A 15,684-nucleotide genomic window follows, 5' to 3' on the forward strand; every position below is an offset into this window, starting at 1 on the left:
TTTGCTAAAAAAGACGAAATCCTCTTGTTCTCCAGACAAGTTTACTGGTGTTCATCACATCGCCGCACTAGACTGCAGTGGCCTACTATCACCTTTCGCCAGAATACCCAGGACAGGGATGAAAACGAACGGGAATGGGTGGGAAAACCCATCAACCTTTTCCGTTTCCATTTCTGAGACAATGTTGACACCAGTTAACTCTCATCTTGGTCCCTGGTCGCACAAAAAGCTATCTGTCATCAGTCACCATCTTCCCCTTGAACCACAATCTTTGCCTGACTTTCTGAATACCACAGAATGGCCTCCCCACTTCCCAGCAGAGTGCCACCAAATCCAACAGATGATCTCAACCATCCACAGTATGGGTATTCCAACAGGACAAAGATGCACAGGGCCAGTGGCTCTCCAAGCCAAAGCATAGTGAATAACAACAGTAGATCTCTTGGTGGGAATTATAGGAGAGAATAATTATCTCTATTCCTCCAAACCATAGAAGGGTGGGATATATAGTTCCTATACATGGGCCTCTATACATGGGCTCAATATACACCAACACCCCCCGCAGTCTGAACTACCGGCGCATCGGTGTTCAAGACTGGACAACAAGAAAGCTAACACCCCCCACAGTCTGAACTACCGACGCAGCGGTGTTCAAGACTGGACAATAAGAAAGTACAAAGGGCAAATACCCCCCGCAGCCACAACTACCCACCTGCTACGTTGAGGCTGGAGCGAAACTCCGAGAAGGTCGAGGAGGGTAGTCCCTTGGTGAAGATGTCAGCAAACTGGGAGGTGGTCGGGACATGGAGTACCCGAACATCGCCGATTGCGACTCTGTCGCGCACGAAGTGCAAGTCAATCTCCACATGCTTCGTCCGCTGATACTGGACGGGGTTGGTGGAGAGATACACGGCGCTGACGTTGTCGCAATAGACGAGCGTGCTCTTGGCGAGCGGGCTATGGAGCTCCGCCAAGAGCTGTCGTAGCCAGTACGCCTCCGCCATGCCGTTAGCGACAGCACGGTACTCCGCCTCGGCACTGGAGCGGGAGACAACCGGCTTCCGCTTGTACGACCAGGAGACCAGGTTGCCGCCCAGGAAGACGGCGTAGCCGGAAGTGGAGCGACGAGTGTCCGGACAGCCAGCCCAATCAGCGTCGATGTAGACAACCAGCTCAGCAGAGGACGAGCGGTGAAGCACCAGGCCGAGGTCCACAGTGCCACGGACGTACCAGAGGAGACGCTTCAGCGTAGCAAGGTGTGACTCCCGGGGATCATGCATATGGAGATAGACCTGCAGAACTGCGTAGGTGAGGTCCGGCCTGGTGAAGGTGAGGTACTGCAAAGCGCCGGCCAGACTCCGGTAGTCAGTAGGATCAGCCACCGGAGCACCCAAATCAGCAGACAGCTTCGCCTGAGTGTCGACAGGAGTGGAGCAGGGCTTGCAATCAGTCATCCCAGCCCACTCCAGAATATCAAGTGCGTACTGCCGCTGGTGAAGGAGAAGACCAGACGGGCGAGGCTCAACAGTGACGCCCAAGAAGTGGTGGAGCTGACACAGATCCTTCATAGCAAACTCCTGCTGCAGAGAGGAGATGACACTCTGAAGCAATCGCTGACTGGAGGCGGTGAGCACAATGTCATCGACATAGAGCAGCAGATAGACAGTCTCATCTCCACAGCGGTAAATGAAGAGAGACATGTTAGACTTGGCCTCGGTGCACCCCAATGTCAGCAAGAACGTGGCGAACCGAGAGTACCAAGCCCGAGGAGCCTGCTTCAGACCATAGAAAGACTTGTTGAGCCGGCAGACCATATCCGGACGACTCGAGTTCACAAATCCCGCTGGCTGAGAGCAGTAGACAGTCTCTGACAGAGTGCCGTGAATAAACACATTCTTCACGTCCAGCTGGTGCACAGGCCAAGAGCGCGAGAGCACAAGCAAGAGGACCGTGCGCACCGTAGCGGGCTTCACGACTGGACTGAAGGTCTCATCATAGTCCACACCAGGTCGCTGAGTAAACCCCCGGAGAACCCAGCGAGCCTTGTAGCGCTCCAGTGTGCCATCAGCCCGACGATTATGCGTCCAGATCCACTTGCCAGTCACCACATTGCAACCAGACGGACGCGGCACGAGGTCCCACGTCTGGTTGGCAAGAAGAGCTCCATACTCCTCTTCCATCGCACGACGCCAGTGAGGATCCACCAAGGCGTCGTGGACAGAGGAAGGTACCGGAGAGACCCGCGGCTCTCCCTCGGTGGCGGAGAGAGTCGCGGCCTGAGACGCCATCCGCCGAGTCACCATGGGATGGATATGCCGAGGATCCCGATGGATGACTGGCGGGTGGTACACCTCCGGCTCGGCACGAGAGGGAGCCGGAGGAGGCGGCAGCGACGACGGCTCCGGTGTAGGCGTCGCAGGAGCCTCCGGAGCAGGAGGCGGCGCCGATGTCGGCGCCGAATGACGCCGGTACATCTGCACCGGCTGAGCGTACCGCGGCGGCGCCGGAGTCGCCGCCGGACGACGCCGGTACATCTGCACCGGCTGAGCGTACCGCGCAGGTGCAGGGGGAGGCTCCGGGGCCGCGCGTGACGCAGCAGGAGAGACCGGGCCCGCGCGCGGCACGACCGGAGGTCCGGGGGCCGCACGTGGCGCGACCGCGGGCGCCGGGGCCGCGCTCGGCGCAGCAGGGATCACCAGAAGCGGTGCCGGTGTGCCGAGAAAAATTGCAGGGAAAGGACAGACAGGTAACGGTGGCTGAACCACCGGGTCAGTCGGAAACAGAGACTCCAGCTCGGAGTCAGGAGGAGTGGAGGAGGCGGAGTAGGGGAAATCCGACTCGTCAAAGACAACGTGTCGGGAGATCAGGACGCGGCGAGAGGTGAGGTCAAAGCATCGGTACCCCTTGTGGTCAGGGGAGTAACCAAGGAACACACAACGAGTCGAGCGGGGCGTTAGCTTATGAAGAGTAGTGGCGGAGGTGTTAGGATAACACGCACACCCGAAGACCCGAAGGTGGTCGTAGCGAGGAGGGGTACTGAAGAGAGCGTGGTGTGGAGTGGGAGTAGGAGAAGCAGTGGACGGAAGGCGGTTAAGCAAGTAGGTGGCGGTGTGGAGGCTCTCAGCCCAGAAGCGCGGGGGCAGAGAGGCCTGGATCAGAAGGGTGCGCACGACGTCGTTCGTCGTGCGAATCATCCGCTCAGCCTTGCCGTTCTGGGGTGAGGTATACAAACAAGACATACGCAGCTGAACACCCCGAGAAAGGAAGAAGGAACGGGAGGTGGAGTTGTCGAACTCACGCCTGTTGTCACACTGGACGGCCTTAACGGTGAGGCCGAACTGAGTGGACACCCAGGCGAAGAAGTGGAGGAGCGGGGGGGGGGGGGGGGGGGGAGGTATCAGACTTCTCCTTCTTCCAAAGGCCCCTCACCTAGCATCCTTTCCTTAAACGCTTGTGCCGCTTCCCCTCTAAACTTCCGCCACTTTGCCCCTCACCACTCGCATCTCCAATAATACAACTAATTCTCTGTACAGCTCTGCTGGCGGCAATGATTGGTCTTTCATGAGCAATAAATCTGATGAGATCCAACTGTATAAAGGAAGTCAGCAGTTGCAAAGAAAGATAGAAGACATAAGAACCACAAAAGCATCTCTTCTATCTTCTTATCATGGACAGATTATTGATGAAGATCAATAGATAATGAACGCAGAACATGTGGAAATAGTGAATTACTGGATTGCAGGTTGGTTGAAATGGTATGTGTTACATTCTGAAGTAATCAATTACGAAAGGAAATAAGAACTAAGAAACGCACAAGTAGAGAGCGGTACTGTACGAAGCCATTCTTTCCATGAAGTTCGTCACTCCATAGCTCCAACCACTCTGGAGATGTGACGGGAGATTTCTTGAGTATTCTTTCAAATGAAATGTCCAACATTCCATCACAGATATCATCACTAACAAAAACTAATGCACCACTGTTCGTCTTCTCAGTTGAATTGGTGAAAGATGCCGGATTGACAGCAGAAGCAACAGCCACAGGATAAGGGGCAACATAATTTTCTTTAGACAGATCCATTAGCACCATCTACGCAAAGAAGAATTTCATCAGAGCAACATCCCATCAATTTTGGTGAAGTAATGTGACATGCAAATCTATACCAGCCAAAATTGCAAACACCGAAAATGAAGCGCAATCTTATAATGTTGGTAGTATTCCAGCATCTGCAAAGCCAAAAATGAGAAAAAAGTTATTACAGACACACAGAACTATAATACCATCAGTCCATCATACTCGCAGAATGTGAGCAAGAAGGTACATTGTTAGCCGAAGATATATTTCTGTGCTATGGTAACCTGAGCAAGCTGAAAAATAAGGCACTGTACACTCATATGGTCAGCACTAACCTGTTGAAAGAAATGGGTTGCCCTATTTCCATCTTTAATAATAAATTGCATGTTGAAGGAACCCAGAGCAACCAAACATTCACAAATCCGCCCAGCAAATTCAAGCAGGCTTTCATCAAGAAGACCAGAACAAGTTTTAGATGTAGTCAAACAATATTTTGAAATGTTCATCAATGCCCAGAAGACCAGGTTCATTGCAGTGTCATAATCCTCTGTAGCATAAAGGGGTCTTCTTCTGCGAACACAGCCAAAAACACAAGCATTCTAGAAAAAAGAAATGGATAGATTGTTATCTTACAGGGAAACAATATCGAAAATTATTCAAACCTTTGGCAGACGACTTTAAAAAACCGCAAAGCAAGAACTTGGGGATTACTGAAATTGAGGAGAGACTTGCATCTAGAAAAATAAAAATCATATAGTCATAATAATTGAGTTAAATATATCACTCAACAGATTCAAAGCTGGATTGCTGACCGTTCAATTAAACCATATTTGGCAAGATGAACCACCGGAACCCACTCTGCATATGCATTTGCAGCAAGCAAGCATGCTGCTACTGTCAACCCATGCTTTTTACCTGATACAGTTAGCTGCTCTGGGTGTTTAGCAAGAACAGCTCCACCGCATTTCTCGAGTAACTACAATGACATTAGATGATTCACGTTAAGAACTGTATCTTACAAAACAAACTTGAAACTGCCAACGATGAAGATGCAATAAGAAAACAAATAACTTACTGATGACAGGAACAGCAGAATATTTGGCAGAGCATCATCTAGACCATTAAAAATCACTTCAGATTGACCACCTAAAAACCAGAATCATTGGTTTAATTTAGTAATTGAAGTAATTGTTAGGTTAACTAAGAAAAAGCACCAGAAAGATCAGTTACCTTCTAAATCCACAGTACATAAAATCCTAAAATCAGAAATCCACTTAAAAATGAAGGCAGCCAACTCCGCCTACCAATTTATACACCAAAAAAAGTTTTCAATGCAGGGCACAAAAGGAATTAGAACTTCATTTGTTGTTAAACTCACCTCAGTGGGGCCTCTATTTGCTAGAACAATAATTGAAGGTAGCAGATCATTCAATAAAGAAATTCCACCGCTCAAAATTGCCTGCGAAAAAACACTGACATGAATGAAGTAACCAGGAGAAAGATACCTACGAAACAACACTGACATGAACGAATAATCAATTAACAAGGGCAAATATAAGAAAAAGGAAAAACAGAACCTCTGCTATTAAAGTAGCTATTGCATTCTTTGAAGGTAATATATTGGTGGTGCCATACAACCCTGCTACCAAATCAGCAATATCATCAGATGCCCTCCACTCCTCTATGCGAAGATCATACCACCTATATCTCAACAGGTGCTGCCACTATAGAAATGCAAATGTTAATAGCTAAGTAATGATCAAAGCAACAAGCGATATATATCAAAGAAAGAATGATGCAATCCTGGACGCAAAGTTCATAATGAAAGGTATTTAAGAATTTGAAATGAGTCAGTTGAGAGTTTAGAATTGCTACTCCACAATTCGCCTTCGATCATGTGCCACTCAAAGAATAGCTGCATTTGCCAAGTAGTGAACAAGGATGGCTGTGTTCAAACAGACGAGCATGGGGTAATGCGCCTTAGAACCTGCTCCTCAGGAGAAGCTTTTCTCTTAGTGCTAGTGCTACCCATGGTGGGTCGAGGTAATGATGGTTGACAAGGAAGAGTGCAGCAACATTATCTGAATGCCAAATTTGGCAGACAAATAAATTAAAATTATGCTACACTATGCAAAGAGTGGAATGTTGGCTATTTTCCATGAACGGAGTAGCAAATCATCAAGAGAAAATTCAAAAGAGGCGAATTATAAACCACCAAAAAGATTCTTAATCTGCCCACAAAGTGTACTATCAACATACTCCAGCAGTGTTCCACACATAAGTACGTCCTATTGTGTCCTACCATACATGGTAGCACAGAAACACCAATCAAAGGAAGCTGGAACGTTTACCATTTAGCAAATTGCATGTGTAGGAAGCAGTTTATAGTATTATACCTAAGCAAAGAGATAATGAACTATCGGGTGAAAACAACTAAGGGAACACAAAGATTGTCAAGTTTTAGTCATCATTGTCGTCTATCTTATCCTGGCAAAAAAAAAAGAACAAACATCTTCAATCAAGAAAGGCTCAAAACTAAATGTTAAGCATGATGCATTTCCAAGCACACCTGTGGGAGTGATGCAATATAGAAATCACCTCCCGATGCAGTGCGAACTGGACAGAACGGCTTCAGAAGATGCAGAAAGAACCGATTTTGAACTATGTAAATCTAGCTGCGACACGGACGTAAAATTCACTGAATATAGCCGTGACTCAGCAACAGGCATAATCATCCCAATACAGAGGAGGCGGGGGAACGCAGAGGACTAATAACCAGCATCAGCTTCAGGCCTTGGCGCCGGATTTCGTGGGGGAGACCCTTCCGGAGCAGTTGAAGCGACGCCCCGAGTAACGAGTCCACATATCCTTGCCCCTCCTCCTGCGAAACGGCCCGAAAACAGCACCCGCCTATCAATCGCGAAAACGGTGAAGTGAATCTTGCACGGGATTTAGCTCAAAGAAAGGGGAGGAGCTAATAGGCACCACCACCGCGGCGGCCGTGGGGCGGCGGGGATCCAGATCCGCGGCACCGCCGGCCTCCACCGAAGCCTGCGCGGAGTCGGCGCCGTCCATCAGAGGCCCCACCCTCCAAGGACTCCTCTGGATGGCTCTGGAATTTGGGTTTTCGGGGCGGAAGCTAGGGTTTCGCCCCGGCTTCGTGGAGAAGCTAGAGGGAGGGAGAAGTGGAAGTGTGGAATTTTTAAACGAGTATTTATACACGGCAATGAGCTCACAATGAGCTCAAGAGGATCACACAGTTTGGATTTGACTTCTTTAGAGCAAGTTTAGGGCAGGAGGACTCTGGCTCTTTGCAAAAAGGGTGGAGTCGGAGCTGGAGCTGGTGGAGCTGGTTTTTGTGGCTCCACCGGCTCCACTTTTTCGCAGGCAAAGCTGCTGCTCCATCTTCTCACAAGCTACAGTATGGAGCCGCTCCACTTTCAGAGTGTTTGGTATGGCTCTAGCTGGAGCCGCTAGAGGAGCCAGAGCTGGAGCCCTGCCGTACAGTCCCTTAATAACCGCGCCTGCTGGCCGGCGTCTTGCACGCCAGCTCACCTAGGGATGGCAACGGGTACCCGAAACCCGAAACCCGATGGGTTTTTGCTCTATTAGGGTGCGGGCATAGACTAAATTCTATACCCGTGGGTTTCTTAATGGGATAAACTTCGTACCCGTAGGGTTTGCAGGTGCGGGTTTGTTCTTCAAGTACCCAAACCCGCAAACCCGTGGGTACAATAAACCCGACAACATATAACCTAAAATACTAATGTCACAAGGTCTTGTATCAAAATAAGGTCCAATCACATGCTAAGAGAGACTTAGGCTCATGTACTTCCATTCACATCGTTGATTACCTATTCATAGACTCATTTGGCTATAATGCATTGTGTATTTGTTTATGTTTTCTATTAAATTTTGTTGCTTCTTCTATCGGGTACGGGAAACCCGCGGGTACAAAAAAAAAACCCGCACGGGTACGGGTACGGGCATGAAATCATACCCGCGACGGGTATGAGTTTTTTAACAGGTACGATTTTATCCTGGCGGGTGCGGGTTTGGGTTAGTGATACCCGACGGATTTGTACCCGTTGCCATCCCTAAGCTCACCCGAGCTGCTACACACGGTGTGGCGGGCCCCACCTGCTCAGCCAATAGGAGGGGCAGCAGCGCCTCTTTTCTCGTTTCTCTCTCCACCACGTCGAACACCACCGGCAGTTCGCCTGTTATAATACCTACTCTTATACTGAAACAGAGAAACACACGTGTTTAGTTTACCCGTAAAAATTTTTGCAAGGGAATCTTGTTATTTACTAGGAGTACTAAATGAAGTTTATTTACAAAATTTTTCACACAGATGAGTTGTAAAATCGCAAGATGAATCTAACGAGCCTAATTAATCTATGATTAATTAATAATTAGTGGATAGTTACTGTAGCATCACTATTGCAAAATCGTATATTAAATATGCTCATTAGATTCGTCTCACGATTTACAACCCATTCATGTAAAAAGTTCTGTAAATAGATTTTATTTAATACTTATGCAGGTGTCTAAACATTATATTTGATGTGATGTTTTTGGAGGTAAAATTTTTGGAACTAAACACACCGCCATCCGGCATGGCGGCATACTGGCAATCTGGCATAGGCTGGTCGGATTCGGACCCCCCGGGTCTCCTCTTCCATTGCGGTTGCAGGATCCTCTTCCAGTTCGGGTACGTAAGTCTACTCGATCAGCGCTAGTACCGGAGTACCACTATTTAACTACACCCGCGTACCAACAACGCCTAGCTAGCACCACCCGGAGATCCAAACACCCGCGTGTGTTCGTTCGATCGTGATCCGGCCGCTTCGATTTTGGGGGCGCGGGATGCTGATGAGAACCACAAAGAGGATGAAGACCGACACCGGGACGGAGGAGCTGCCGGACGAGATCATGACGGAGCTGTTGCTGCGGCAGCCGGTCAAGTCCATCCTCCGCTTCCGCGCCGTGTGCCGCGCCTGGGACGCGACGCTATCCTCGGACGAATTCTGCGCCCTCCACATGGCCAGGGAGACCCTTCAGGCCGACGCCCACGCGGCTCCGACGCGGCCCAAGCTGCTGGTCCTCGCCCCCGCTGCGGCGTGCGACGCCACGGCGGTGTACTCCTGCTCGCCGCAAGGCCCCGGTGCGGAGGCGGACCTGATGTTCACGCTTGCATTGACGACTTGAGAGGCGACTTCGTGGACGGTGTGGCCGCGCAGTGCCGCGGCCTCACCTTCCTGTACGACGCGGTGGCACCGGCGTACTACGTCGTCAACGCGGCCACCAGGGCGGTCACGCGGCTCCCACCTTGCCAGGAAGTGTTGTATTCCAGCGCTGGTCTCGGGTTTGATGCCCGGGCCAAGGAGTACAAGGTGATGAGGTTGCTCCAGAAGCCCAGTGATCCGGACGTGTCGTGTGAAGTCTACACTCTCGGCGGCAAGCATGCATGGCGACCGCTGGAGGCCAGCTGCAGGGAGGATCCCTTTGAGCTTCTCCCTCACTGCTTATTGTGCCATTTTGAATGCTGCTCGGAGGAATCTCCCGCCAGTGCTCGTGAATGGTTCGCTCCACTGGCTGATCGACGACTCGTGTTCAAAAATCATTGGTCCAGCAGCAGCTTCCATCATCACATATTCAGTCACCGAGGAGACCTTTGGGTGGGTTCAGTCACCACCGTGCAGTACATTAGGAGTGCACTTGGTGGAGCTTGACGGCTGCTTGTGCATGGTCAGAGACCTTCGCCATGGATCACCTGATTGCATTAGCGCATTGGAGATTTGGAAGCTGCAGGACCATGCCACTGGATTCTGGTCGTTGGGCATTCGCATAGATTTGTCAAGTCATGCTGGAATAATGAATCTGGTTGGGCCACAGGTGGTGATCAGAGTCCTTGGTGCTATTGGTGATGTCAGATCAGGGCAGAAGATAATTATGGCAACATCTGGTCACACTGCTCACGCCTATGATGCCATGTCAAAGAGTCTAGAAACAATCCTCAGTTACAGGCACAGAAGGTATGGTTATCCAAGCGCTCGCACTGCAATACGCATCTGTTTATTTAAAGAAACTCTCGCTCCTGTCCATAAAACACATGAAGAGATATCTTTTTCATCTCCTCTGGCCAAGGCGACTAAGGAGATCCTGCTCCGTCTTCCTGCTAGGTCCATTGTCCAGTTCAAGCGTGTGTGCAAACAATGGCGCAGAATCATCGAGGATAAGGGATTTATCCGTTCCTACTTTGCACATAAGAGCATGGAGAAGAGGACAAAGATCATGATTGTGGGCAAGGGTAGTGGACCAAGGAGGTTCTTCCATTTTTCTCCCTTGGAAAAATGGCGTTCAGAGGCTGCTAATAACAAAGTTACATGACTGGACTCAAAGGTGGTTTGTTCCAAGCCCTGCCATGGCCTCAACTTGCTAAGCACTGCTGAAATGGACTACCTCTACAACCCTTGCACGGGTTACTGGAGGACCAATTCCTACTCAGGTTCACTTGCATGTGCACCATGGGAGGCACCTACTAATGATGGTTGGATAGTACCGGATCACGCCTTCGCGACAGGCAATAAGACTGTTGGCTTGGGGTTCAATCCACTAAACCAGGAGCACGTTGCTGTGACGATGTCGTACGAATTCAAGAACTTCAAATCCCGCGAGTATCGCTTGACATGCTCAGTATGGCACTGCAGGCCTGGGTCTGGGTTCCAAGGGGGTTTGGTCCCACCCCTCCCCGTGAACAACTTGCCACCAGCTCATGTGTCGGGGGTGTTGTACTGGATGAGCGACCCTCTGTTGGGCCCGAGTAGCGAGTATGCCATCGTGTCCTTCAACGTCGCCACTGAGGTGTTTGATGTCATCTCTTGCCCACGGCACACTAATGTTGCAAACAGGAGCAGCCAAAGCACACGGCATCTGTTTGTGGTAGAGCTTGGGGCAAAGCTGTGCGTTGTCCTTGCAGACCGGACGGCAAATGAATTGGTGATATGGAAGCTGGAACGTGACGAGTGGTATGCAGCATATGTGGTGTGCTTGAAAGCATCACCTGATTATTCGCTTCTTTCAAATATTGTGATGCCGCTGGCAGTTGATCCAAAGGATGGCAGGATCTTGCTGAGCACCGGGAGGAGGATGGGATTCTATGATCCAGTGAATGAGACGATCGAGGAGTTGTACGACGCGGATGAGATCATGCGTAGAAACAAAATTGCAGGAGTTTCTTCTCAGGGAGCTCCATGCGAGAAGCCGGATACACCTTTCGTTCCCATGCTATACGAGGAAAGTCTAGTCTGTTATCCCCGTGTACGCAAGGGTAAATTTCTGCACTGATAACTTACGGCTTGCTGGTCAAAGGCTATTATTTCCTTTCAGCCCTTCATATTGAAGTGTAAATGTGTAATACTAATGTTGGCGTGTAGTTCTGATGTATTTTTGTATGGTACCAATTCATGTAGTATGCAGCCAGAGCCATGTAGTAGGCATCTGTGTTTCGAACGCTGCATCCGTCCTCCCAGGCGATCGAGGGGCGACGCCACGCCCCCACCTTCCCACTCCCCTAGGCTCCCGCAGCCGCCGGCGACTGGTCGGCAGATATAATCGGGTTTCAGAAAGGAGAACTATACTCTCTGTATCATTGTGATAGTTTTTGGATCAGTATCTATCACATACAGAACTCATTCAATTATATATCACAGACATATTTCTCGATAAAATCATTATTACAAAGGTTTAATTATACATAATCCAGAGGATTGCATTACGAATTCTCATAGTACAAGCCCCATTAGGTTAAAGAAAATCAAACATAGTTCAAAAGCAGAAGCTAGTTTTCTGGACATCCTTCATCTTCAAGCTTCACTCCTCCACAGGCAAACTTGAGCGTAGCACGAACCATCCTTAGCATCCTTCATCGTCGTCCAGCTTGGTCTTTGAGTCGGATCTTGCATCTACCAAACTATCCCCAAGAACGAGATAAGCTCACGTCACCATCTGCATGCAACCTTTAAGTGGAATGCATGGATATAAAAAAATAGCCAAGGATATATAAGACTAGTGTTTTCCTATGCAACAGCAACAAGTCCATAGCAGCAGCCAAATCTCCTGACGCGGGCCATTCCGACATCTTGGAATCTATGTCAACACACACCTTCCACAAGAATCCACCAAGTCGGTGTGAGAACTCCCACTCCTCGTACCTCAACTGTTATCCAAGCAGATAAGTAGACTAGAGGGAGGTAGAAATATCAAGTAGCACTACCTAATGGAAACAACATAAAAGTAGGGTTGTACATGACCGAGTACGTGGCTATACGTATAGTTTTCACCCTACAAGGGTTGTACACCTGGACCCACTCAAATCGAATCCAGCTGGGATCAAACCAACCGACATGAAACACCGGTCTACTGAGAACGAGAACTAGTAGAGCCATAGCATCATCCTGCTTTTCTGGGTCTGGGTGCGTTCTCCCATGAGAGGTCGCCCTGGGACTATGAAGCCTCCCTTGCGACTCGGGGAGCGCGAGGTCAACAGCTCCTCCCCTGCATTGATATCCTATCCTACTACAGGCTTGGTACTACGCTTGCTAGCTTCGGACCGGATCTTTTCGCATAGAGGATAAGTAATGCACACGCTTACATAGTCCCACTAATCATAGTTACCCAAACCGGTTCCTCATATGTCGAGGCGAGCATATTCATCACATCTGCGTATCCGCCGCAACGGTCCGCTGGGGGCACCATCACAGGTATCGCCCCTCATTTCCTCCAGTCCACCACATCTTCTCAAAAGAAGAGTTTTCCGAAGGAAACATGCACCCGTCATAGATGCTCCGCAGGATGTGCCAACGCACTTCCTCGTCCATAGCGCATGTGTAGCGAAAATGGCCTCTCATGCCATATTTCAATATAATGTTTTGGTGATTGATATAGACAACACAACACTTGGACTAATATGATTGTTAAGGGGAGCCGCCCCTCGCGGGTCTCAGGGCAGCGCCCTGAAACCTCTTCGGTCCAAAGGACAAGGATTGAAGAGACCGTGAAGAAATCCAAGTCAAAGAAATCAAGACAGAAATATTTTAGTATCACCGGTTGAACCGACGCTGAGAAAATTACATACGTCGGTGCATTGACTTGGAGCACATCAAGAATTCTGGTTTCACCGGTTGAACCGACGTTAGAGAAGTTGAATACGTCGGTGCAATGGACCCAGAAGCTGAGGCAAGGTCTATACACCGGATGAACCGACTATAGGGTCTTGGTGAACGTCGGTGCAGTTGTCCAGAGAGTTTGTTTTTTAGAGTTCACAGGACAACTACACTCACCGGTTAAACCGACGCAGCATCGGTTGATTGCCCGTACACGTAACGGCTAGTTTTTGAGGCGGGCAGTTTAGTATCACCGGTTGAACTGACGATGGCTATTGGAGGTGCGTCGGATTAACCGGCGTTAAGTATTTTTCTGGCAGCTTTACTCCAACGGCTATATTTGCTTGTGCTGCCTATATATACCCCCAAGGCCGGGTCATTTGGTGTGTGCTGGAGTTGCTGAAGCCTACTACACTTGAAGAACACCTCCAACCACCATAGAGCTTCATTGTACATCATATAGGCTTAAGCACACTTGTGAGAGTGCTTAGTGCTTGGTTAGGCTTAGCTCTTGAGAGAGTAAGCTTGAGTGAAAGCCATGCTGTGGCAAGCATCTTGTGTACTCGTCGTGTGACCCTCCGACTTGGTGTGGAGAGGCAACGACACTTTGTGCGGGGAAGGAGACCCCTCTTGGTGAGAAGCTCCAATAGTGAAGACGGTGCCGTTGGTGACGCTTTGAGAGAGACGGTGGCGGTGGCCTTGTCTTGGTGACTAGGCGCCACTTAGCCTTTGCTTGCCGGAAGCCTTGGCGGCGAACGCAAGACGGTGATCAAGCGAAGAGACTTGGTGTCCTAACCGAACCATGTTAAATCGTGTGTCTTGGTGTCTTCACGGGAGTTTGCATATTCTCTCCCTTACCTCTTTACTTACCGTATTACGTTTCCGCATTTACTCTTCTTGCGTGCCTTTACTTTCCTAGTTAGTTTGATTAGGATTGGGTATAGGTTGCAGGTCTTTTAGGGGTAAGTAGAGAGTAGCATAGATAAACCTTAGTCATAACTAGCATGTGTAGGACGTGTTAGGTTTATCTCATGCAAATAGATTGAGCCCTAGGATAGAAAGCGATTAGCGACCCTATTCACCCCCTCCCCCTCTAGGGTCGGACACCCCGGTGATCCTTACAGCATGCCTAACACATGGCCCAGCCCTTGATCTGAAGATCAGGTTAAATCACTCGCCCCTAGCTTAACCCTATTCACCAACTCCTCTGAGGTGGATCTCGACTCACGCCAAGACTATCATCACATATCCCACACAAACATATGCAAGCATCTCAACCATTCAACATAGTTTAAATAGAAGATCAAGGAGTTCAGGTATAAAAATAGGCTATGTGGGTTCATCTCATCAATAGTAGTAAAATGATAGCAATTCTAGCAAGCAATGCCTACTGGGAATTCAAATCGTAGATGGGCATGAACCTGGTGTGTCTTCGTAATCCTCCTTGGCCTTCGGGGTCTTCTGGTCGCCCGGGATGTCGATCAACTCCTCTGCGATAGGATCCTATTCGTAAATACGTATAACCTCAAGGGCTAGTGCAAAAGTGCACAAAAGTATCTAAATAAGATCCAAATCACAACAAAACCTAGACTAACGGGTAGATCATGATTTTAGAAGAATTATGAAACTGGTTTCATATTTTTTGGAGATCCGGTTAATTTATTATAAATTTTCTAAGATTAAATCATTTTAAAAATAATAAATAATTTCAAAAAAAGAAAAACAGAGAAGCTGACACGTGGCAGGATCTGGGTGCGCCAAGTGTCATGCTGACATCAGCCATTTGCTGACATCAGCATGATCATTGCTGATGTCAGTGTTGACTTGGTCAACGTTGACTTGGTACCACGCTTGCTAGCTTTGGACCGGATCCTTTTGCATAGAGGATAAGTAGTGTGCCCGCTTATGTAGTCCCACTAATTATAGTTACCCCAATTGGTTCCTCATATGTCGAGGCGAGCATCTTCGTCACATCTGCGTATCCATCGCAACGGTCCGCGGTGGGCGCCTATCACAGGTATTGCCAGTTTCCCCAAGGAAACATGCACCCGCCATATATGCTCCTCGGGATTTGCCAACGCACTTACTCGGTCCATAGGGCGTGCCCAACACACACCCCCAGCCCATGATACGAAGATCAGGTTAAATCGCTCGCCCCCAGCTAACCCTTATTCACCAACTCCTCTGAGGTGGATCTCCACTCACGCTAAGACCATCATCACATATCCCACACAAACACATGCAAGTATCTCAACCATTCAACATGGTTTAAATAGAAGTTTAAGGAGTTCAGGTAAAAAAAATAGGCTATGTGGGTTCATCTCATCAATAGTAGTAAAGTGATAACAATTCTAGAAAGCAATGCCTTCTGGGAATTCAAATGGTAGATGGGCGTGAACTTGGCGTGTCTTCGTAGTCCTCCTGGGCCTTCAGGGTCTTCTGGTC

At 49.0% G+C, this 15,684-nt stretch overlaps 1 protein-coding gene across 1 annotated transcript; it reads right to left on the reverse strand.

Annotated features, from left to right (window-relative positions):
* Positions 1 to 239: 239 nt before the first annotated feature.
* LOC120653629 (protein HASTY 1-like) lies at positions 240 to 7,264 on the reverse strand. Its single transcript, XM_039931330.1, has 13 exons — positions 7,058 to 7,264; positions 6,849 to 6,953; positions 5,650 to 5,790; positions 5,451 to 5,531; positions 5,303 to 5,372; positions 5,148 to 5,218; positions 4,885 to 5,048; positions 4,735 to 4,806; positions 4,408 to 4,642; positions 4,162 to 4,224; positions 3,815 to 4,087; positions 3,495 to 3,588; positions 240 to 403 (listed from the first exon to the last, which is right to left on the reverse strand). Exons 1-13 carry the CDS (start codon positions 7,145 to 7,147, stop codon positions 240 to 242), a joined length of 1,623 nt encoding a protein of 540 aa, XP_039787264.1. The 5' UTR covers positions 7,148 to 7,264.
* Positions 7,265 to 15,684: the final 8,420 nt, after the last annotated feature.

The sequence above is a fragment of the Panicum virgatum genome, chromosome 1N (genome assembly GCF_016808335.1).
Source record: "Panicum virgatum strain AP13 chromosome 1N, P.virgatum_v5, whole genome shotgun sequence".
Lineage (NCBI taxonomy): Eukaryota > Viridiplantae > Streptophyta > Magnoliopsida > Poales > Poaceae > Panicum > Panicum virgatum.

Bases quoted from the DNA above. Each gene is read 5' to 3' on its own strand.
- LOC120653629 (XM_039931330.1), bottom strand. From the start codon at position 7,147: ATGGACGGCGCCGACTCCGCGCAGGCTTCGGTGGAGGCCGGCGGTGCC. The intron at 5,049-5,147 runs GTAAGTTATTTG...ATGTCATTGTAG, and splicing joins TTCTGCTGTTCCTGTCATCA to TTACTCGAGAAATGCGGTGG. The intron at 4,643-4,734 runs GTTTGAATAATT...CTGTGTTCGCAG, and splicing joins TTTAAAGTCGTCTGCCAAAG to AAGAAGACCCCTTTATGCTA.